The 24,477-nt window shown below is 48.8% G+C and overlaps 1 protein-coding gene across 2 annotated transcripts; it reads left to right on the top strand.

Annotated features, from left to right (window-relative positions):
* The first annotated feature begins 1,589 nt into the window (after positions 1-1,589).
* On the top strand, positions 1,590-21,551 carry ZFYVE27 (zinc finger FYVE-type containing 27). 2 transcript variants are annotated; one of them, XM_070432561.1, is made up of 13 exons: positions 1,590-1,765; positions 3,168-3,377; positions 7,699-7,769; positions 9,950-10,136; positions 13,375-13,470; positions 14,847-14,959; positions 15,664-15,803; positions 16,401-16,472; positions 17,819-17,839; positions 17,997-18,141; positions 18,650-18,696; positions 18,878-18,959; positions 19,957-21,551. In XM_070432561.1, exons 2-13 carry the CDS (start codon positions 3,169-3,171, stop codon positions 20,019-20,021), a joined length of 1,248 nt encoding a protein of 415 aa, XP_070288662.1. In that variant the 5' UTR covers positions 1,590-1,765; position 3,168; the 3' UTR covers positions 20,022-21,551. The 2 variants fall into 2 exon arrangements, with proteins under 2 accessions (XP_070288662.1, XP_070288663.1); XM_070432562.1 differs by lacking the exon at positions 17,819-17,839.
* The last annotated feature ends 2,926 nt before the right edge of the window (positions 21,552-24,477 follow it).

Genomic DNA, 24,477 nt, shown 5'->3' with positions numbered 1-24,477 from the left:
CCCCCCCCCCCCTCTCCGCCCCCAGCCCCCAACCCACTCCCCATAATCTGGAACTACTGTATGTGGGATTCTATTCTACATTCTGGCCGTTTGAAGGGAAACGATTGCTTCCACCTGGGGCAATCAGGGAAGGAATACAGACATTTGACTCCTGCGTAGATAAATAGATTGGATTGGGACCAAAGCTGGAGTGGGGGAAGGGCATTCCTCCGCAAGCTCACAGCACGAGCGAGGCAATGCCCAAGCAGTGGAGGGCTTCAGTTGGCTTAAGTTAAGAGACTCTTGAAGGGGAGGAGGAGAGGATGAGGCCAGTAAATTAAAACTAAGAATGGCGGCGGTATGATTGGGTGCACCGGAGTCCGTTGACACGTGAGGTTCAAATCAAGCTTCCAGTTGCATGTTGGCTGAGTGACATGGATGAAGTTTCTTTTTTTTTTTTTAAATATATTTTATTGATTTTTTACAGAGAGGAAGGGAGAGGGACAGAGAGTTAGAAACATCGATGAGAGAGAAACATCGATCAGCTGCCTCCTGCACATCTCCCACTGGGGATGTGCCCGCAACCCAAGCACATGCCCTTGACCGGAATCGAACCTGGGACCTTTCAGTCCGCAGGCCGACGCTCTATCCACTGAGCCAAACCGGTTTTGGCAAGTTTCTTAACATGTCTCGGATTCCTCAACTGAAAATGAGGATAACCCTAATAGGGTTGTTGGGGGAGGACTACCTAAGATACTGCCTATAGAGAGCTTAGTCCAGTGCCTGGTGGCTGGTAAACCCTCAATAAGTGCTAGCATTTTTTTTTTTAACTTTTAAAAGATATATATTTTTATTGAATTTAGAGAGAGGAAGGGAGAGGGATAGAAACATCGATGTGGAACTTCATCCATGGGTTGCCTCCTGCACGCCCCCTACTGGGGATCTAACCCTCAACCCAGGCATGTGCCCTGACCAGAATCCAACGGAGACCTCCCGGTTAATGGGCCGAAGCTCAACCATTGAGCCACACCAGCCAGGTGCTAGCATTATTATTATTAATGCAAAACCATCGGGTGTGTGCTGTAGGGGAGACTAACTGGACAACCAGAGAAGTGGATTGAGTTGGGAACGGCCTGCCCTTGCACCTATGCACAGTAGCTGCTCAGGAAACACTGAACAGAATTGTGTTTTCTGCCAGGCTTACGAGGCATACAGGTTTCTGCCTTTCGTGGGCGCAGGGTCCAGAGGAGGGGAGTTAAGTGCCAAAGTTGGGGAGGAGGATGCAGGCGTAAGTTCTTCAGTTTATCATCTTTCCAACTGTTCCCTGTCGGAATCTTCCAGAGCAAAGCGGAGGGGGCGAGGGGGCGAAACGAGGGGCACGGTTCCGAAACGCCTGCCCCCAGGGCTTCGCAGGATGTGGCGAAGGGATGTTGCGCAGGCGTAGAGCGAAGTCAGGGCGGGGCTCGGGAGGGAAAGCACGCAGGCGCAGTGCTGACGAGAGCGTTTACCTGGCCGGAGTGGGCGGAGCTAAACCCGGGAGCGGACCGGAGGCGGGGCGAGCGCGATGACGTCACGGGCACGCCGCCGCGCCGCGCAGCGCAGCGAGGAAGCGGCGGCGGCGGGGGAGGCGGAGGAGGTTCTCGGACCTGCGACTTCTGAGTGGCATTGGAGAGAGGCGCGCTGTCGGGGTGGGGAGGGCCTGAGGGAACGCTACGGGGCCCCGCGGCCCTATCAGTGCCCCCTGGCCGTCCCCGCCCCTCCTTCAATCCACCCAGCGACCGCGTAGGTGAGGTGCCACCCGCTCCCCACTCCCTCGCTTTCGCCGACGGTGCGGAGTTGGGGGCCGCCACCTGCTGTACCAGCGACCTTGGGCGTGGCCTTCCTCGGTCTGGGCCGCGGGGCCCCCCTGGCTCCTAGGGCTGCGGACGCCGGGGTCCAGGCCGCCGCCGGCGCTGACCTCCTGGGCTCCTACCTCGCGCCCGCCCGGGGTCCTTCCGTCCTATCTGGGCCTGCGGGGGGTTCGGGCCCCCGTGGCCCCGGTGTCGCCCCGGCCCCCGCCGATGGATTGCAGCCCCTTGCCCGGGATGGGTTTACGCTGCTGTGCGCCGAGGTCCCGCCCCCTTGTTTTCTGCTTAGCGTTTGGGTAGGACTTTGAAATTAGGAAAGAGGGTGAGCGTTTCCGGTGGCTCTCCTCCTCGGGGAAGGGAGGTTGGGCGTTTCAGGAGGTGATGACGGCTCCTCGGGGTCCGAGGGAGGAAAGGGGGAGGCAAGGGGCAGGGATGGTCCAGAAGGTTGAGAACGGAAGGGAGAGGGAGGCGTGAGAGAATGGGGAGGCGCGGAGGGGAGCACGGGGTCCTGAGGGTGGGCAGTCCATTCACTCACTTGCCCACTGTGAGCGGAAACAGTGGTGCATGGAAGACACAGTCCTTGACCTGATGGAGCTTAAAGGGAAGGAGGGTAGCCTGGCAGGCAGCGGGGAGTGGCACGTTGGTGTGATCGATGCTGCTGGAGCGAGTGCGTAACTTTTTGGGAGCTCTGGGGAGGGTCTCCCCTAAGTCCGGACGGGATGTGTTGGCAGGAAGTGATGCTTAAGCGAAGGACCTGAAGGAGGCGAAGGAATCAACCGGTAAACCGTGGGAGAAACATATTTCAGGACATCGGTTCTCTTGAGACCCCCGGCTGCCTCCCTTCAGCTTGGTCTTTACGGTTTATACTCTCGATGGGTCACTGGGACAAAGGACATTAGAGCAGTGGTTCTCAACCTTCCTAATGCCGCGACCCTTTAATACAGTTCCTCATGTTGTGGTGACCCCCAATTTCATTGTTACAAATTGAACATAATTAAAGCATAGTGATTAATCACAAAAACAATATGTAATTATATGTGTGTTTTCCGATGGTCTTAGGCGACCCCTGTGAAAGGGTCGCTCGACCCCCCCCAAGGGGTCGCGACCCCCAGGTTGAGAACCGCTGCATTAGAGGGAGAGTCAGAAGAGCAGGAGTTTATATCTGCAAAATTCATTTCACCTTCCTGAATGTTCGTTTCTTCCTTTGTGAAATGGACGTTCCACCTATAGTCCTGCCCCTCCCTCACAGGTTGGTTGTAGGCAGTACCTGAAATAATGCAAGTAGAAGTGCGTGCGGCATTGGAAGTGTGATGCAAATGTCAGGAATTGTTATGGTTACAGGATGCAGTCATCTGAGCGTGAGGGGTGTGGGCCCGAGGCCAGCCCCAGCGTGATGCCTGAGGCTCCTCTGGAGTCTCCACCTGCCCCTGCCAAGTCCCCTGCCAAGTCCCCGACGTTTGATCTTTTCAACTTGGTTCTGTCCTACAAGAGGCTGGAGATCTACCTGGAACCCCTGAAGGACGCAGGTGATGGTGTCCGGTACTTGCTCAGGTACAGACTTGGTAGAGTTGCTCTGACCTGCTGGGCTTCCTGTCTTCCTGCTCTGTAGTTGTGCTGGCCATTTAGGCAGTGGCTGGGCTGTCCTTTCTGCCCTAGTGAAGGGCCATTGGGCCTTTGGGCTTGTTCCAGGCCCACTCTGTCCCAGGCCCAGCCCGGGAGAGGCAGGCACTGGGAACCATCTGGCCTTTCACTAGGGTTTGTTCTTTGTGGTTGAATAAGCTCATACCCTAAGATTGTGAGCGAACCTTGAATATTGGGCCTTCTATATCTAAAGTAGGCTTTCCCCCTCCAATAATAGCCTAATTAATAATAAAATTAGAATATAATTTTGAACCTAAGTTAAAGAAATACAAATACCTATGAATAAGCAGGTATCTTTTTCCCTAATCCTTTAGGATTATAGATCTCAATTTTTTCCTTATTCTGCTTTGATTTTCATCCTATATAATTGTCTTTTTCTCCTTTTAGCTCATTTTATAAGAAATATTTCATTTTTTTAATTTTCATTTTAAAAAAATATGTTTTTATTGATTTTAGAGAGAGGAAGGGAGAGAGGGAGAGAGATAGAAACATCAGTGATGAGAGACAATCATTGATTGGCTGCTTCCTGCACACCCCATACTGGGGATTGAGCCTGAAACCCGAGCATGTGTCTTGACCAGGAATCGAATCGTTACCTGGTTCATAGGTCAATGTTCAACCACTGAGCCATACCGGCAAGGCATAAATTACAGATATGTGCCATTTCACTCTCTAAATACTTCTGTTTGTCTCTAAATAAGGACTTTCTTTTTTTTTTTTTCATAATCAAAGTCACATCATAGCTAACAAAATTAACAATAATTCTATGATATCTTCCTATACCCAGTTCTTATTCAGATTTCCTCAGTTGTTCCAAGGATGTCATTTACAATTTTTTGGACCAAATCAGGTTCTAGTCAGACTATACATTCTCTGTGGTTACTATGTCTCTTGTCTTTCTCAAACTTCTTTTATGACACTAACTTGCTGGAGAGACTTGGCTCACTGTTCTGGGGAACTTCCTACACAGATATGTCTGGTTGCTTCCTCATGGTGCAAACTGCAAGGTAGATGTAAAGGATTAGATTTAAATAAAAAAAATATTTGTTTACAAAGCTCCTGTGTTCTTAATATTGCACCTCAGTGGGAGTACATAAACAGCAGGCATTCTTACCCTGGAACCTGTGAAGTGGGCTTTAGGGGCATATGAAGCTCCTGAAACTGAATGAAAAATTATATGTGGGCACTTGTGTATCTCTAGGGAGAAGCTTCTAATTTTATTAGACTCTCATAAAGAACCTTTAACCCTCTAAGATGCTCAAGAGAGACAGGTAGAAGGCAGAGTGAGTTGAGTTGGGTTAACCTCTAAGTGTGCTGTTGAGCAATCATTCTTACCTCAGTGTGGAAATAGTGGGAGATTTATTTTTAACTTTTGTACTAAGGCCCTTATTTTTCTTATTCTTCCCTTAACCCCTTTAATTTATGGCATTATCTCTAGAGATGAGCTAGTCAATGTTCCAGGGCAATGTTCTCTATTGTTAGATCACTCTACTCTTGGTGAAAGGGATAGTGAGATAGTATGAGGAGGGGCTCATTTTATAGTCATGGTGGGACCAACTATCTGGAATGAACGTCAGTTTTCCCTAGGGGAGAGGGTGGGCTCTGGAGAGCATGGAGCTGTGCTCTCTGGTGTTTTCTACTATGTGTGTGGGTGTATGCATGTATGAGTGTAGATATATGTACATATGTATATATATGTATGTGTTTTGCCCTTTTTTGGCCCTTCTTTTCTGCCTCTGGTCTATTAGTGTTCTTAGCACTAACGTATTAGAAGTTTTTCCTTTATGAAATTAGAAATCTGAGGATGTGGTCCTAGCTGGTTTGGCTCGGTGGATAGAGCGTAGGCCTGCAGACTGAAGGGATCCAGGTTCAGTTTTGGTCAATGGCACATGCCTGGGTTGCTGGCTCGATCCCCAGGAGGCAGCCAATCAATGATTCTCATCATTGATGTTTCTCTCTCTCTCTCTCTCTCTCTCTCTCTCTCTCCCTTCCTCTCTGAAATCAAGTATATATTAAAAAAAAGAAAAGAAATCTGAGGATGTGGTGGGATTGATTAAAGCTGGATGGAGAAGCATCAGGCCTAAAATGCCCTCAGGAACTTGTGGTCTCTGCACCACTGGGAGACTGCTCTGCTCTGTGAAAGTGGCTGTCAGATTAGTTTGTGTGTTTGATTGTTCTGTTCTTAGTAAAGAGGATTTGATTTTGAAGAGGGACCTAATCTTGAGCTGTGGCTGTTAGGTTTGAAGCTGACAGCTGCAGTAGATTTTTAAAACGACTCCTCTCCTCTGGGACCAGTGACTCCAGTAGGTAGGTCCTGATGGTCCAAAGTGTCAGTGAAGACAGATAGAATGGAAGAGGCTTTGAAATGAAAGTGACTTCAGTGGCTGTGTGATGCTTTTATTTCTGAAATGGGATTGGCTTAGACTTGGCTTTTAATCTGCTTTTACCCTGGTAGCTGCCACTAAATGGTTTGGAGGCCTAATTAGGGTGGTACAGTTGGAATGTTTTGAATCTTAAGAAACAGGCAGAGAGAGGTCATTCATTTCCTTGCTATAACTGTTAAGAAATAAAAGCAGCACCTAAATTAGCTAACCTCATTTAGTAACTCTGAAATACCCAAATTAGAGCAAACCGCCCCCCCCCCCCAAAAAACACAACATTTAAGTTCTGAATACATTGCTTGTCAGTAACTTACCTGTTTATTTTTCTATTTGTTTTTCTCCTCTGATGGATGACCTTAAATATGCTGATGCTGCTCTTTATTTTTTTTTAAATATATTTTTATTGATTTCGGAGAGGAAAGAAGAGAGAGAGAGAGAGAAACATCAATGTTGAGAGAGAATCTTTGATCGGCTGCCTCCTACATGCCCCCCACTGGCGATTCCTGGCCTGCCTGCCCTGAGCGGGAATCAAACTGCGACCTCTTGGTTCATAGTTTGATGCTCAACTTTTGAGTCATGCCAGCCCGGCTGATGCTGCTCTTTAGACTATAGGAGCCAGTAGCTTCATTGCTACATCTGTGCTCCTTTTTCCCTATTAAATGTCTTTTATCAGGGACTCAGCCAGCAGTGTTTGCTTGTCTTCAGCAGCCTGAGTCTCTGGTCTTTCTTCCCTCTTTGGAGGCTTCTGCTTTGCCATTAGGTGGTGATGGTGGGAGTTAGGTCTGTGTTTGCTTCCATCTGTTCCTGTTTATTTAGGGCATGTTTGCTGAGAATGCTACACCCTGGTTTTGTCTTCATTTTTTAATATGTTAAGATATTTTTCTCTTTTTGAAATAACATATATAAAATAAACTCAAATTGCAGAAATAAGAGAAAGTTACAAATGGGGGTCAAAGAAATCCTTTATATTTTGTTCTCTTGATTTCTGGATTAGATGACTCTTGTGCAGTGAATATATGTTCTATGAAACTGTAAAAAAGAATGCTATATGTAAATTATATCTTAATAAAAATAAAGGAAAATTTTAAAGAATGTTTGTCATTGTCACCTTTTAAAGAGAATAGAACCATAGAACCTTTCAAAACATAGGTTAACTGGTATTAACTAGGTTTCTTCCTTTTTTTCTTTTGAGTGCCCCAGGGGGTTGGGTGAATTGCACAAACAACTGTCAACAGATGGTTGTTGGCATCAATTCAGTGCTAACATGAATCTCCAATTTGGGGTTCAGTGAAGAAGGAAACTTGATTCAGTGCAAAACAGCTCGATTGTAACACAGCACTGGCTATGAAAACAGCAGGCTGTGAGGCGGCCTGCGGGCCAGGCACCACTCTGGCTAGACAGCTCTGCCTGCTCCTGATGGTTTGCTCTGCTCTGCTCTGCTCTGCTGTGCTCCAGTGAGGCATCTTTGGTGTTTCAGCTCCAGCCAAGGGAATGCTGTCTTAGGAAGAATGGGAGAGTGTACTCTTCACTAGGTTTCTTAGTAGTTGATGTTATGAATGTTTCCTCTTCCTTGGAGATAGTGCTACAGGTCTTCTAGTTCCAAGAGGATATCTTTTCTCACCCCAGGGCCTAATATGTGACTTTAACTCCTCTGCCAGTCGCCTGTCCAAGTGAGACCCAGTTTTCATTTCTCCTTGACACCCTGAGCTCAGGCCCCCTCTTCTTGCTCCTGGTTTTAATGACTCACCTGTGCTGGCTCACCCTGCCCCCCCCCCCCCCCCCCCCCGCCCCCTTCCCACCTGGAGGAGTGTCTGGCTGGTCTTTAGTGACTAGAACTCTCTGTGTTGTAGGTGGCAGACGCCTTTGTGTTCCTTGCTGACCTGCCTGGGCCTCAACATCTTGTTCCTCACCTTGAATGAGGGTAAGAACTGCTTCCAGGGGCCGGGTTTTTTGTGTGTGAATGAATGTGGGGAGGAATTCCGAAAAGCAGCCCCATGTGAAGGAGCCATTGGTCTTGCCCTGGAGCTGGCCTTCCTCTGTGTCTGCATGCTGTCAGAACACAGGTTCTGGAGAGACACGTTCTGGGCTAGAATCCTGGCTGGGTTGGCGGGTGCCCTAATACCTAATTTTCCTCATGTCTAAAGGGAGGATAATAACAGTGTTTTCCACAGAGGGTAGTTGTAGGGAATGAGAGGATCTGTGTATAACACTTAGCTCAGTGCCTGACAGAGTAAGCAGCCAATACCTGACAGTAGTCCGCCCTTATCCACAGTTGTGTGTTCTATGGTTTCAGTTGTCCACTGTCAACCTACTGTGTGCTAGCATAGGCTTTAAAAATATTTTCAAAAATATTAAATGGAAAATTCCAGAAATAAGCAATTTATACATTTTAAATTGAGTGCCAGTCTGAGTAGCCTGATGGAATCTCTCTGTCCCTCCGGGGATGAGAATCATCCCCTTGCAGTGTGTCCACTCTGTATATGCTACCTGTCACTCAGCAGACCTCTTGGTTATCAGATTGACTGTCATGGTACTGCAGTGCTTGTGTTCAAGTAACACTCTTTTTTACTAAATAAAGGCTCCAAAGCACAAGAGTAGTGGTGCTGGCAGTTTCGATATGCCAGAGAGAAACTGTAAAGTAATTCCTGTAAGTGAAAAGGTGAAAGTTCTTGACTTAAGAAAATCAAGTATGCTGAGGTTGGTAAGCTCTACAGAAAGAACGAATCTTCTGTCTGTGAAATTGCCTAATTTATAAATTAAACTTTATCATAGACATGTATGTATAGAAAAAAACAGTTTATGTACGATTCAGTACTATCCACGGTTTTAGGTATCCACTGGGGGACATGGATTATAGTCCCTGCAGGTCAGGGGGTCTTCTGTGTCGTCATTATTATTATTGTTTCCTTCTTGACTGAATGCTTTTTCCATTTTGGCTTCCAAGCTGATTCCGGGGTCACTTGGGGCATGATATGGGGTGAGGGGACAGAAAGGTAAGCTGAGGAGGATTTTTGCCACATCTGTTGATTTTCTGTGGCTCAGCAAATGAGCCCAGCAGGGGTTGCTGGACAGTCACCACCAGTAAGGAGTCTAGTGTGATGCCTTTGAGGTAGATGTGTGGACAGGTGGGTGGCAGTATGGGTCCTGGGTAGTGATGTCTCCAGGGGAACTGTTATGACAAGGTGTGCTGTGACCCAGCTCTTTTTCTTGTTGAAACTGGCAGATGGCTGCAAAAAAACCCAAAACAACAAAACAGCTGAGCCCTCAGGGGAAATGAGTGGAGGACCTGGGACAGATTGTTCTGAGGAGCTGGGTCCTTGACTCACGTATTCCTTCTTCTGTTGAACCCACATTTCTCAAGTGTCTCCTTGGTTTTCTATGGAGAGATGGTCTCGGTGGGTTGAAAATAAACCCATTTCACATAAGGCCTCCTGTTGCTTCTCAGTGGGGCTCTTTGCCTGATTGAACTCAGATAGCATTCCCAGGCTGTTAGGTTTTTCCGAACGTATTTCCAAAGTAAATTAGTTCATAGAACAGATATTTAGTGAGCATTTACTCTGTGCCCAGCGAGTGCTCTATTAGCCTGCCTCCAGGGTACCAGAGTTCCTTTGGATTTTCTCTCAGCCTTACCATTTTTCAGTCCACGGTGGTCTGGGATACCCTAAAAGTCAAAGGGAAGGTTTCCAATCTGCCCCAGTGGTCCAAAGGTCAGAATGTCGGTCATCCGGAAGCCCCAGTGGCCAGACTCCAGGCATGAGCCACCTATTGTATGCTAGTGTAGGTTTCTTAATATTAAAAACATGCGTTTGATGCTACAGCAGTGACTAGACAGACAAAGGCCCAGCCCTTAACAGTCTACGTTTGTGAAAGAGACAACAACCATACCTATAATCTGTCATATGATACGTTCTGTGAAGTAAAATAAAGCTGGGGCAAGGGGCTGGAGAGTGAGGGGGGAGACACTGTTTTCTATGGAGTGATCAGAGAAGGCCTCTTGGGCAGAGCCCTGGAGGAGGTGAGGGAGCAAGCATGTGGACATGTGGGTGGGTGAAACGCCTGACCCTTGCTACCTGTTTACCTACAGTATTATTGATCCCACAGGTGCGTGGTACTCAGTGGGTGCCTTGGTGATTTCAGTGCCCGCCCTTCTGGGCTACCTGCAGGAGGTCTGCCGGGCACGGCTGCCGGAGTCTGAGCTCATGCGGAGGAAGTATCATAGCGTGAGGCAGGAGGACCTGCAGAGAGTTCGACTGTCTCGCCCCGAGGCTGTGGCCGAGGTGAAGTGCTTGTGAGTATGGAAGGAGCCAGGGAGGTGAGGGACAGTCACAGTCACACCTCCCACCACACTGAGTGTGCCAGGCATTGTATTAGGCAAACCACAGATGTCCATTTCTTTTCATCTTTTTAATAGTTCTGGGAGGTAGCTACTATTATTATCCTTCATTTATGGATGAGGAAAGGGGCTTTCACAGCTAGAAATGGACGGAGTTGGGATGAGAATCCAGATCCAGCTGGTTTCACAGCTTGTTTTCTCTCCACTCGAGAGAGTTTAGGGCAGTGGTTCTCAACCTTCCTAATGCCTCGACCCTTTAATACAGTTCCTCATGTTGTGGTGACCCCCAACCATAAAATTATTTTTGTTGCTACTTTATAACTGTATTTTCATTGTTACAAATTGAACATAATTAAAACATAGTGATTAATTACAAAAACAATATGTAATTATATATTCAATATGTGTTTTCCGATGGTCTTAGGTGACCCCTTTGAAAGGGTCTTTCGACCCCCCAAAGGGGTCGCGACCCACAGGTTGAGAACCGCTGGTTTAGGGTCTTGACTTAGTGTGTGCATGCAGGAGCCACAGCCGTGTTCCAATCCTAGCTCTTACATTTACTTGCTGTGTGACACTGGGCAGGTTGCTTAGCTTTCCTGTGCCTCAGCTGCTTCATCTGTTAAAGGAGATAATAATAGGCTTACCTCATAGGTGGTTGTGCAGATTAAATGAGTGTCTAGTACCCAGGAGGCGTTCAGTAAGTATTAGTCGTGTTCACTGCACTATGGAGACACTTCTTAGGTGTGACAGAGCTGGTAGTGCTGAAGCAGCACCAGAAGCCAGGTGCATAATATTAACATCACTTCAGAGGCAGCTGCCATTTGGTGCGCCCTCCCTGAACTGCGCTCTCTTGACATACCGCAGGGTCCTCATCCCTCCCTGGGCAGCCAAAAAACAGTTACAAACAGAGCCCCTCTCCTCCACCCCCGAAAGTATGAGTTATCTGGAGTGGGGTTTGAATATCGGTTTGTTGTTGTTGTTGTTTGTTTGTTTTTAATCTTTTACTTTGAAATGATTTTAACCTAAAGTCAACTGGAATGTATAGTTCAATCTTTACTAGGGTATAGATTGTAGTTAGTAAGCCTATATATGACTAATTAAAATGAGGTTGTGAAAGTAAAAAGACAAAACAAACAAAAACTAACAGAAGAGTTGCAAGGATAATACAAAGAACTCTCATGTGCCCTTTACTCAGAATAATTATCAACATTTTGCCACATTGGCTACATTTGTCTCTCTTTACACTATTTTTTCTTCCTGAACCATTTGAAAGTAAGTTACAAACATCATGCCTGTTACCCAGATACTTCAGCGTGTATTTTCTAAGAACAAGGACATTCTCTCTTTTTAAAAAAAATACGTTTCCATTGGCTTCAGAGAGAGGAAGTGAGAGGGACAAACATCAGTAATGAGAGAGGATCATTGATCAGCTGCTTCCTGCACACCTCCTACTGGGGATTGAGCCCACAACCCAGGCATGTGCCCTGACCGGGAATTGAACCGTGATCTCTTGGTTCATAGGTTGATGCTCAACCACTGAGCCACACTGGTTGGGCCAAGGACATTCTCTTATGTAGCCACAGTCCTGTAATCAAAATTAGGGACATTACCAAACCGGTTTGGCTCAGTGGATAGAGCGTCGGCCTGCGGACTGAAGGGTCCCAGGTTCGATTCCGGTCAAGAGCATGTACCTTGGTTGCAGGCACATCCCCAGTGGGGAGTGTGAAGGAGGCAGCTGGTCGATGTTTCTCTCTCATCGATGTTTCTAACTCTCTATCCCTCTCCCTTCCTCTCTGTAAAAAAATCAATAAAATATATTTTAAAAAAATTAGGGATATTTACATTGATAACATTAACATTAGTATTATTATTTAATACAGAGTTCATAATCAGATTTTATCGCTTGTATTAATAAGGTCTTTTATATAAATTTCTCCTGATCCAGGATCCAATCCAGAAATCACACATCGCATTTATTTTTATGTCCCTTTAGTCTCCTGTAACCTGTAGTAGTTCCTCAGAGACTTCTGTTTCTCGAGACCTTGACACTTTTTAATAGAACAAGCTTATTATTTTGTGGTATTTTCCTCAGTTTGGGGTTACCTAGTTTCTCATGATTAGATTCAGGTTGTGCATTGTTGGCAGGAAATGACAAGTGACATGTCATTGTCAATGCGTTGCGTCAGGAGGTACGTGATGTCAGTTTGTCTTGTTATGGGAGGTAGTATCTTTGATCCCTTGGTTAAGGTTTCTCCATGGTAAGATGACCCTTTCACTCTTTAGAGTTAGTAATCTGAGGGGGGTACACAAGTAAATACCTTGTTCCTTATCAAATATTTACCTACTTTTAAATCCATTGATGAGTCTTGCCTTCACCAGTTTATTCCTATGATGATTGCAAAGGTGATTTTGTAATTGTCATTATTAGCTGGCATTCTACTGTAATTCTTACTTATTATCAATATGAACTCAAGATTTTTAAACTTAATTTAATGGCTTATAATGTGTTACTGTTACAGATTTTGATCTCAAATTGTCCTAGATTTGGCCAGTAGGGTCTCTTTTGAACTGGCTTCTGTGTTCTTTCGATATGCCCCCATCTTTTTTGAGTGCTTCCTTTATGGGACTAAATGATGTTCAAATTCATCTTATACTTTCCCTGCCCTGGCTCTAGAATCAGCCATTTTCCCCAGGAGCCCTTCAGAAACCAAGGCCTGGATGCTCATTGTACAGCTTGTGCTCATTGCTTCTGTGGTGCATCCATTAAAAAAAGCTCTCCAAGTGAGTCTGCCTTAACACACCAGGTGGAGGCACATTGATCTGTCTACCTCCTGTCATTTATCCTCACAGCTCTAGAGTATCTGTGAGGTGGGTACCCCACTCCTCATTTTATAGAGGAAAACGGCAGCCCTCTTAAGTAAAGGTAAGTAACTGGCCTCATAGCAGTAGTTAGAAAGAGGCCAGAGCAGGAACCTTTGTTCTATTTCCACCTCAGCAGGGATTCCAAAAAAGGGGACTGAACTGTATGAATGTTCTCCTGAGCTCTCCGGCCCCTCCCTCGGGTTTGAAGAGACTGGCCGTCCCTAGCAGCTGTGCCTGTGAAGTCCCAGGCTCTGCTGCCCCAGAGCTCTGTCAGATCCCTTGGGTGAGTGGGGCTGGGCGTGTGGCTCATAGACGTCCCTTGTGTCTGCAGCTTGATCCAGCTGGAGGCCTTCCTGCGCCGCCTGTGCTGCACCTGTGAAGCTGCCTACCGGGTGCTGCGCTGGGAGAACCCCACCGTGTCCTCACAGTGAGTGCCCTTCTGCTCCCACTCCCACTGCCCTGGAGGAATTTGTAACTTGAGCCCCAGGCAAAGCCAGCTGCCTTGAGGGCTCCAGGGCCCCTAACTCAGGGGAAGAGAGGCTAGCGGGTAGGAATGCACTGCTTTGTGTATGGTAATATATTTTAATAACAGAAAAATCACTCACTATGTCAGTGATGGCGAACCTATGACACGCGTGTCAGAGGTGACACGGGAACTCATTTTTTTGGTTGATTTTTCTTTGTTAAATGGCATTTAAATACATAAAATAAATATCAAAAATATAAATCTTTGTTTTACTATGGTTGCAAATATCAAAAAATTTTTATATGTGACACGGCACCAGAGTTAAGTTAGGGTTTTTCAAAATGCTGACACGCTGAGCTCAAAAGGTTCGCCATCACTGCACTATGTTGTCTCCCACCCTGATATAGCGGCTGATACCATGTTTAGATTGACTTCTAGAGTTGGTCATGTGCATATATACTCTATAGTTTCGTAACGTATGTGAGATTCCCTTTTTTTTCTTTTTCACTTACCATTATATATCATCAGTGGTTTTCTTTGTTGCCATATGACTTTTGGACATTCTATTGGTGTGGTTGGGTACTTGGTGTGGTTTAGTCTCTTTACAGATTAATATCGAGGGTGCATATGCTATGATAAATGGAATCATTCTATTCTACACTTAGCCATTTTTACTTTTATTACTAACCCTGTAGTGAACATTTGTATGGGTTTAGCTTTTGAAAATATTTTCTTAGAATAAATTCAAGGATGGAACTACTGGATCAAATGGAAGGAATGTTCTTTAGGTCCTTTATATATAAATAATAATGACAACTAATAGTTATTTAGTTTCCCCCTTGTGCCAGGCCCTGTGCTCAACACCTGCCATGTATTGTCTTACTCTTTATATTGTCTTACTCTTCATAATAACTCTAGGAGGCAGGCACTATTTTAATCCCCACTTTACCTGTGCAGGAAGTGACACTCAGAAAAACCAAGGGACTTGCCTAAGGGCACAAAGCAAGAAATGGCAAAGCTGGATGCAAACCCAAGTTTGTCTTATTCTAGACTTCAGAGTCTAGAGCCTGAGGAGTGATGAGCGTTGAACCAGTATACGTGGCCCCAGCCTCAGCCATTGCAACGGCCTCACCAGTATCCATTGTTAGCAACCAGTGACTTGTTGGTGGTTGTCAAGCCTTCCACTTTGCTTTATTGTCCACTTGTTTGATCAGCAGATCTTGTCAGTTTATTAACTGCCCAGTGCTATTTCTTGCCCGAGGCCTATGCTGGGTGCTCCAAATTGTTTCCTTCCGGTCTTAGGAATTTCTGATCCTGTGGTTCCTCTGTCAATCCAGGTTCTATGGAGCTCTTCTGGCCACAGTCTGCATGCTGTATCTGCTGCCTCTGTGCTGGGTCCTTGCCCTTTTAAACAGCACACTTTTTCTAGGGAACGTGGAGTTCTTCCGAGGTAAGCCCTGGAGAGCCTGACAGATGGGCTCCTTGCTTGTCTCTATCGCTGATCATCTATTTGCTATTCTTTCCACAAGGGGGCAGCACCACATTAGGCGGGCTCCCCTGGGCTCTGCTGCTCTGAGATGTTCGGTGGGACACAGGGGAGGCTGCTACAGTAGGGGTTCCTCTGCCTTTCTGAAGCAGGTGAATCACTGCTTAGGTGATATGGTGGCTTCTGGGAGGTAAGGGAGGGATGTTTTCCCAGTGCTGCCACCTGACTTCCGGGACACAGCCCCCTGGAGTTGCTGCCACATCTCTGTGTGATCCCAGAGTCCCTGTCTGCCCTCTGGCTTCTAAAGCAGTGAGGCAGGCTGGAGAGGCCCTGAGTCATAGACGCTTGGGCCTTTACATATGTTTGGCTGATTGCTATATTTATTTTACTTGGTGTGGTTGGGTAATTAACTACAGAATCCCTAATTTATCAAGCACTTACTACGTTTAGTCTCTTTACAGTAATCTCATAGGGTGGGTGGTGGTATCTCTCCTTTTTTTTATGAGGTTAGGTTAGGTGACTTGTTTGGAATTAGGAGGGTGACTCTTTCCTGCAGCAAGAGTGGGATGCTGGAGGAAGAGGCAGCCAGCAGCAGAAATGGATACCCCCAAAGCACCACTCATTCCATCCTGTTTCTGCCTCCCATCCCACTCTTCTTGCCCTGGTAGTGGTGTCTGAGTATAGGGCATGTCTGCAGCGGCGGATGAAATCCAGCCAGGAAGAGGGTACCTTCCAGAGTCCACCGTCCCCGGATGCTGGAGGGAAGGGCGTTCTGCCAGACTGCACGCCTGCGCCCACACCCACAGAGGTGAGCGTCCCCCACCGTCAGGGCAGAGCCTGCTGTGGGCAGGTTCCGGCACCTTCCTATTACCGGCTTGTTCGTAGCACATACCTCCTGGGCTGGCCTCTATGTAGTTCCTGTTTCTCCCTAGGCCTCATCCCCTCTGAAGTGCTTGATAGTAATAATTGTAATAATAATAGCTACTCTGTGCTTTACTGAGTACTCTGCTGTTCCAAGCACTTTATAGATATTAACCCCATGAGGCGTAGGGTATTTCTGGGGATGAGATTTTGTTCTCCTTTGCAGAGGAGAAGGCCGAGGCACAGTGGTTGCTGGAGGGTGGTGTTGCCAAGATTCAGGTGGCCCTGTGGTTCCAGAGTCCATGCTCTCAACCCCTGTGCTGAAGCCACCACAGGTCCATCCTGGTCTTGGTCCCATCTCCCTGTCCCCGCTAGGTCAGAGAGCGCCTCTTTCCCATGACTTCCTTCTTTCTTGCAGTTGTGCCATTTCCTCTGGGGCAGGAATAGAAGTTTGGGAAACCTGAGTGCTGGCTCAGGGGAGGTGGCCTCTGCCTTAGGTGCCAGGGCTGCGACTCCTCCTTCTCAATAAAATCTCTCTTCCCAGGACCTCACGCCAGGCAGCGTGGAGGAGGCCGAGGAGGCTGAGCCTGATGAGGAATTTAAAGATGCGATTGAGGTGGGTGGCCCTTTTCCCCAGCACCCTCTACTGACCAGGCCAGAAATTGGGTGGTCCTGGAGCTATGTGGCTTCTCACATCCCAAATCTGGGTTCTTAAATTCTCTTATATCCAAGTGAGATGCTGAAACTTGCTCTGAGCTCAAACTCAGTGGGTGAAAGGGGGCCACTGAACTTGTGCCTGTCCTGTTGCTGATCTAGTGACCTGTCCTGGCTGCCCAGGGCAGGGATGGCTCTGGAAGCCTCTGGGAATGCCCTGCTGGGGACTGGCTGCAGATGTGGACTTGGCACCTTTGATGTGGGGAAGGCAGATTTGGGGGAGGGCACTGCCTGGTCCCCAACTACTCTTAGGCAGAATGAGGGCTGAAAGATGCCTCTTTGGGGGGCAGGGAGAGGAGGTTGGAGAAAGTGGTTGCATGGCCAAGTTCTAGGTCAGAGAAAGTTAAACAGTTTTTCCGATTTTAAGACAGTAGTTCAAGCTGATAGTTTATAGTGTTTTATTTGGCATACACACCTTATATTTTTTGAGCCAATATTTAAAAATGGGGAGATTTCAGTGAAAACTGTGGATTTTCAATTTTTCAGCAGCTCTGGTAGCCCTGAGTCTGCAGTGGCCCATGTAGCTGAGGAGTGACTGTCCCTTTTAGAAAGTCACACAGTCCCCTCCCCCACCCCTCCTCATGTTCCCTGGTCACTGAGTCCTAGTGGCAGCTGTCATTTTGTTACATTTGCGCTATTGTTTTCTTACAGTAGGAAATAATTTCTCTTTCAAAGTGGGAAATTGAGACATAAGAAATGGGGTCTTGGGCGTTTTCACCAGGCCTGTGCTTTTCACCTAGCCCATTCACTTTTACATCAGCCTGGTCCATTTACTTTTCAACCACTGAAAGATTTCTCTGAGACTTTCATACACGATTGTAGACTCTGAATCTGGGTGGTGGTGCTTTCAAGCATTTCTGTTTATAACCCACAGTAAGAAACACATGCACATCTTGGCCCAGTTCACACTTATGTTTATAATATGGATAAAGCTTAACTGAAACAAGTTTCCTAACAAATGCATCATAAGGGATCTTTTCTTTCCTGTTCTGTTCTATTCTGTTAAAAGAGTGACCCACTTAATCAGTCTCACCCAGTTTGAAGAACAGGACACAGCTCCTCCCAAGCTTGTTTGATGCTGGGGTCCTTTTATGGGGGCCTCTGTTGATGTCACCCTTTGGGACTTGCTTGAACAGAACTCAGAGTAACACTTGAGTGTTTCCTTTTGCTGGGGGCTGCCTCATAGCAACTTCCTTCCTGCTGTCTCTCTCCTTGTTTTCTTCTTCTCCCCTGCACCTCGGGAAGCAGGAGACCCACTTGGTGGTGCTGGTAAGTAGGAGCCTTGATGAGGTGGGCGGGGGCCAGGCAGGGGGAGGGTGGCCACAGTCACTACACCTCGTGGGGTCCGCTGTGCTGGGTGCCTCTGCGTGCAGGCCCTGGAGCCCTGCCACCAGGTGGGCGGGACTGGAAGGAGCTGTTCCTACAGGAGGAGGAGGAGGGTGCCCCGTGCCCGGTAGAGGACGAGCTGGCCCTGCACGACAACGGGTTCCTGAGCAAGAATGAAGTGCTGCGCAGCAAGGTGTCGCGGCTCACAGAGCGGCTCCGCAAGCGGTACCCCACCAACAACTTCGGTACAGTCGGGACAGGGACAAGGAGGGGCACCGTGGCCACAGGGCCAAAGTCTTGGAATTGTGGGTATGGGTTTGTGACGGGAGTGAGGGTACTGCGGTGTCCATGGGACCCACAGAGCAGGATTGTTGAGTGAGTGTGGGTTACTTCTTATCCCTCTGTCCTTACTGAGCTTGTGGGAAGATAAGGAACTGGGTTCCAGAAGTGCCACCCTGGACCACAGAGAGGGTGGTGACCCTTCTCAGCTTCGGGTGGTTTCCAGGGGGCACATTCTGCTGGATGCTCCTCTATTTCGGCTGAGCCTGCAGGTGGGGCCTCTAAGCCCCAGGAGGGTATAGGGACTGGCAGCTCTGTAGTCTCCCTTCCTTCTGTCTCTGGATCTGGACTTTGCTCCCTTACTCACTGCTCCCAGCCAAGGAGTCTGGGCTGGTGTCTTGAGTCCCCATTTGGAAGACTCAGGAGCGGGTGAGAGTTGAGAGGCTCAAGGCTGAGCTGCTGCCTCTTTCTCAGGGAGCTGTACAGGCTGCTCGGCCACCTTCTCAGTGCTGAAGAAGAGGGTAAGTCTCCTTGAGGGTTCCCTGTTGGGTCTCGGTCCTGCCCCACCTGGGCACCTCCCCAGTCCACAGATGTCCCAGGATCCTTGGGTGGGATCTGTGGGTGGGCAGGAGGGGGTGCTGAGGGCTCCGGGTGCCTGGGGCTGGGGATGGGTCGCATACTGACCTTGGCTCTTGTTGGCAGCGGAGCTGCAGTAACTGTGGAAATAGCTTCTGCTCCCGGTGCTGCTCCTTCAAGGTGCCCAAGTCTTCCATGGGGGCCACAGGTGAGTGGTGCAGGCGGCTGAGGGTCAGGGCAGTGGGAGGGCGTGGTTGTTCCCACCTCTGAGGAGGTGCTGCCTGTGGGATAGGAGTGAGGGGTCAGTGTTAGGTCAAGGGAACTTGGGATCCTGGTCTGGCCTGTAGTAACATCTCCTCCATCACCTTTAACAATAAAAAACACAAAAGAATATATATGATCTATCAAAATTATGATGGGTGATAATGAATGACTGTGACAGCTTCTTTGAAGTTAAAACACTTCAAAGTTAAAGCAGCGTTAGCCACACCACTGGGCTCCCAACACCACGCCTGCCTTCCCCAGAGACCACCATCCTGAATTTCATTCTTTTCCTCATTGCCTTGGTAATACTTCTGATAAAATAAAGAAGAATGTCTTTTCCTTCTGTAAAAGCTGTACATTATTATTGTAAACGAAACAACATACAGATGAGCAGAAGGCAGAGTTCCACATGCACATAGGATAAACGCATATGCACGCTCTAGAAAGGGAGCCTGTTTCACACAGTTCCTTGTAATACATTACAATGAGGAATCAAGGGTTTTTGTCTTTCCTTCCAGTCATGCAGGTAGCATGTGCTTATACTGGAAGTTTTGGAAATTACCATACAGAAGAAGTAGGAAGAGAAAAATAAATCTGTAATCTTATCACCCAGAGAAAACCACTGTTAAAACATCTTGGAAATTTTTCTTCTGGCACTTTATTTAAAAAACATTTTTAAAGGTGTTGAGTTGGTGGCAAAGTAATTTCTAATGCATAGAACACCTGGGAGAGGCCTGCTGTTGGCATGGTCACCCCCAAAGTCCCTGGTTCCCATGAAAAGATGTCTCCAAGGGCAGGCTAGTGAGCTGGGTTGGCAAGGGTGTGGGCTGAGCAGTGGGTGGTCTGTGGGGCTTTGGGGGCTGGGGAGGTGGTTCTGGTAGTTGGGGTCATGAGCCAAAGGGCATGAGGAAATGTCTCACCAAGTTCTTCCCCCTTTTCAGCCCCCGAAGCCCAGAGAGAGACTGTGTTTGTGTGTGCCTCGTGTAACCAGACCTTGAACAAGTGAGAAGAGGGGACAGGATCCGAGCAAGCGCCGGTCCCTGGGCCAGCAGTAGACCCCACTCTCCCTACCCCTAGCCCTGTGTGGCGTGTGCTGGGCAAATGTGGCCCGAATGCTAGGTAGGCTTCCCTTCTCTGCCCTTGCTGTGTCCAGCCGGGTTCTGGAGCTGTTCCCCACTCCTGCAGATGGTCAACAGAGGGGAGAGGAGCCCCTGGAGGGTCTGATATGTTTGCCTTGCTCTGTCCTGGGCTGTTAGTGGACTTTGGCCTGGGCAGGGAATATAAGCTAGAGGGCAGAAGAGAGCCACTCCTGGTCTCCATTGGGGTCTCTGAGGATCAGGGAGGCTCTCCAAAGCTGGGAATACTCTGAGACCAGAGATCAGAAACTGGGAAAAGAGATTCCTCCTCCCGTGGGGTACTGGGCCAAGACGTTTGCCTCGAGAGTCTGCTCAGGCGTGGGAGTGCCATGCCCCAGCTCTGCTGTGTGAATGTCCCTCCAGGCACCAGGATCTCATTATTTGCCCACCAACACTTTTAGGCTAACAAGACCAAAAGTGTTTCTAGAAACAGGGTTGAAGTTCCCAAGTTCCCCCAGAGGAGGCTGTGACTAGGAGGGCCTGGCAGAGCCCTTGTATTAATCAGAGCAAAATGTAGGAGTCCCAGCAGCTCAAAGGACCTCAGCCCCACGTTGCAGAAATCTTGACGTGCAGAATCTCGGCTCACAGCTGCCCTCAGCCCTGATGGGTAGATGCCAGGCACTCTGGTCACTTCTGCTCCCACTGCTCAGAGCCTCGGGCACCCCTCCATTGGCTCAGAGCTGCATTTCCCCTCCCCAGCACCTCGTCCCATGGTCCCATGTAGTGTGAGACCGGAGCAGAGGTCCTGAGCCCTTGGCCCTTGGGGGCCTGGGAAGCATGTGATCTTGCCGAGCTGGGTCCTAGGTTCCAGGCTGTTCTCCAGCAAAACAGTCTTAGTTATGGGACAAGGCCACTTAGGGTCCCCATCCTCTCTCCAGCAGTTTCACATGCATTTATGTGCCCTCTGGGCTTTGTGTGTCTCTAAGCCATGAGCGGGCTCAGGCACCCCTTCCCTCCGCTGGAGCTGCCCTGCTTTTTTGAAGTATTTATTTATTTATTTCATGGTTCCTGGGAACATGGCACAGACAATGGGCCGAGGATGGGGGCTTTGGCCCTAGGATGCTTCCCTGGAGTCCTGGGACTCAGAGCCCATAGGAGGTGGAGATGTTCCTACACCCTAAGCAGGGACCCAGGAGGCAGGTTGGGGAGGCAAGGGCCATTCTAGACCAGCTTTCTCGCCAGGCCAACAGTCTAGCCTGGGCTGGGAAGACAGGGGCCTGCTCCAGGCCGGTGAGGGGCAAGTCCCTGGGGAACCAGGCAGGCCTTGGTGTCCCCCTTCCTCAGACTCCTTTGTCCTGTTCAGAGATGAGCGTTAAGTACCCTGTGCTTTATTACACTGGAGAGGAACTAAAGGACTTCTGTGTATATGGAGAATTATCAATAAAAAGGCCTCAAGCTTCTTGTTTTTGACCTGGTCCTTGCGCTCACCCTCTCCCTAAGGCCGGAGAGCCGATCCCCCCAGTGCTGGCCGAGTGTGCAGGCCTGGGCTGTGCCTGCAGCACAGGGGTGGATGGGCATGGAGGCGAAGTCTGGGTGTGAGCCGGGGGCAGGAGGAGGAAAGCTGTGCCTTGCACAGGACAGGCTCAGCACATGTTTGTTGGATTGACTTGGGGCTCTGTCTTGTGACCAAATTGTGGGGGCTGGGGTTGGTTGGGACCAGAATTCAGTAAACTAAGCAATGCAGGCTTTAGAATGGAAAGGTTTTAGCTAATCCTTCTGAGAAAACAAAAACGGATCTGCCCTAGGTGAGGCTGAGAGCCAGCCGGTAAGAGGATTGGCTGTGAGATGGGGGTATAAGTAGTTCTTGAAGGCTGGGGTGTGGCGGGTGTTTACTGGTTGTCAGGCACTGTGGTAAGTGCTTTACACACATTGTTTCATTTCATCTTCACAGTGGCCCTATGAGGCAGGTGCTGTACTTCTCCCCATTTTACAGGTAAGGAAATTGAGGTCCAGGGAAGTTAAGCAGTGGCTGGGAAAGGCTCAGCGTGGCACTTGGCAGACCAGGGCTGGGCAGGAGCTATGCCTCCAGATGGTAGGCCTGGGGCAGTGAAGAAGGGAGTGTGAGACCCTGTCTTAGGGAGTTAGGTTATGTGGCAGCCCCATGCACGTGCAACTCGGATTTAGCTGCCGGGTCTCCTTGCAGCATGCTGCAGCCTGGTCTGGTCTAGTGGGATTCTGTGAAGCTCAGGAGCTTCCCCTGGTGTGGAGGAGCCCAGCAGCTCCATAGGGGTCCTGAGAGGCAGGGAAGCAGCAGGACCTTGTCCTGGCAGCTTTTACAGATGAGCTTATTCACTTTAAAAAGTATTAAGGCAGCCCTGGTCAGTGTGGCTCGGTCGGGCATCGTCACGTGCACCAAAAGGTTGTTGGTTTGATTCCTAGTCAGGGCACATGCTAGGGGGTGTGCAGGAGGCAGCTGATCAATGTTTCACTCTCTCCCTCTCCCTTCCTCTCTCTCCAAAACCACCACCACAAAACATATAAGGCAGCCTTAGCAGTCTGGTGGGCCATCAGGTGGAGGAGTGGAAAATAAAATAGGAAGGGCCTTTGAGCAGAAGGGGACAGGAGTGAGCACAGGCCTAGGGAGAGGCAGCTGGGGCTGTGCCAGCACTTCTCATGAGGGGGTGTGTCAAGGGTAGGTCAGCTGGAAGGCTGCTCCCTCATCATCCAGTCTGTCCTCTCACGCAGCGGTGACACTGTCCATGGGAGGATATGTGTTCCCCACGCTGTTAGATGGAGCAGGGGACTTAGAGCCTGCGTTAGTCAGGGAGTGTCCTGGAGGTGGTAGGGGAGGGTGCTTGCTGTGGGCCTGCTCTATCAGCTATAGTGGCGCCATTTAAGTTGCCATAGGGGCATTGCCCTGAGCCTTTCTATGTTACTTTACTCATCTGTAAAATGGGGATGATAGTGACATTGGTCTCAGAGGGCACTTGTGAGGATTAAATGAGATAGTCCATGTGAGGCTGGAGTGCAGTGCCTGGCACATAGTAAGCACTCAGTAAACGCCAGCTTATTGCCACCATCCTGGCAATCTTCAGAGAAAGAAAGAACAGCTCTGCCCTGCGTGGCTTAGAATAGCGATTTTTTTTTCTTTTTTCTTTTTTACACCAGAAAATAATCTTAGATTGTTATTCAGGAAAGAATCTCAGAGAGTGGCCAGAGTGTAGTTGGAATAAGCTGGGTCAATATAATTTTATTTTGGGAAAAGGAAGACAGTGCCGAATGTTGGTGAAATGCAGACTGTAGCCCAGTAGCTTGCGGGGCATGGGATACAGGACAAACATGGTTCCCCTCATCTGAGGTCGGTAGCCCCACAGAAGGGAAGCTAGGGCCACCTCCTTGTTTTACCGGTGGTGTATGTGAGGGCCTCCGTGAAGCAGGCTGGGGATGGACGACTTTAAAGGACAGGAACTGTGAAACCACGGAGGGATTTATCAGGGCTGCATTGTGCCTTACATTCTTGGCTGGGGTCAACAGCATGGAGAGGGCTGAATGTGGGGTGGCCTGGAAGACAGACTGTCCATTGCAGAGCTGGCTGCCTGTTTAAAAGATTCCTTCCAGTTCTTGAGCACCCAGGAGGAGGGGACAGGAGCCAGGTTCCGCTACAGCCCTGGTGCCTGCTGGGCAGACCTGCGATGGGCTGCCAGCTCCCACCGCCTGGCTGGGTTGGAGGGTTCTGCCCATCTTTTTGGGGTTGGTAATGGTGGGAAGCAGGCTCTAGCGGCCCTGGGAGACCTGGTACTGGCCATGCTCTAGGATCTTTGTGGTCCTCGATCACCTTCGATACTGAAGCCAAACGAAGCTCCACTGTCATTCCCTTGTCTCCATGGAACCTTCAAGGAGGCAACCCCTTTGAGGGGCCCTGGCTCCAGCATCTATCCTATTGCAGGTGGCCCTAAGATAACGATAATAGCTATGTTCATTGAGCACTTGTGCTGGGCAACATGCTGAGCATATTATCATGTAAATGTTATGAAAGTCCCCAAAGTAGTTCTGTTATTTATTCCATGTAACTGATGGGTAAATGGAGGCCCTGAGGAAGTTAAATAACCTGCCCCAGGTCACATAGCTAGGAAGCCACTGGGCCGGGATGTGAATTGTGCCAGAGGTACCAATAGATGCCTCAAAAGAGAAACTTTGGGGAACAGCTGCCCTGTCAGCCTCCCCTGTTCTGCCTGCCCCTCTAGCTCCAGGAGCTTCTGAGCACTGAGCTAACAGGAGGGGCCTGCCCACCCCCAGCCCTGACGAGTGGGCTCAGCCTCCAGGGGAACAGAGGCAGCCTTGTGGTAGAGCTCTCCCCACTCTGCCAACTCCCAGGCCCCCCTGCCT

Source organism: Myotis yumanensis, unplaced genomic scaffold (assembly GCF_028538775.1).
Source record: "Myotis yumanensis isolate MYYU_CA2020_CCGP unplaced genomic scaffold, mMyoYum1.0.hap1 SCAF_13, whole genome shotgun sequence".
In the NCBI taxonomy this organism is placed as follows: domain Eukaryota; kingdom Metazoa; phylum Chordata; class Mammalia; order Chiroptera; family Vespertilionidae; genus Myotis; species Myotis yumanensis.
Note: the sequence above shows the minus strand (reverse complement) of the source record. Positions and strands in the feature narration are given on the sequence as shown.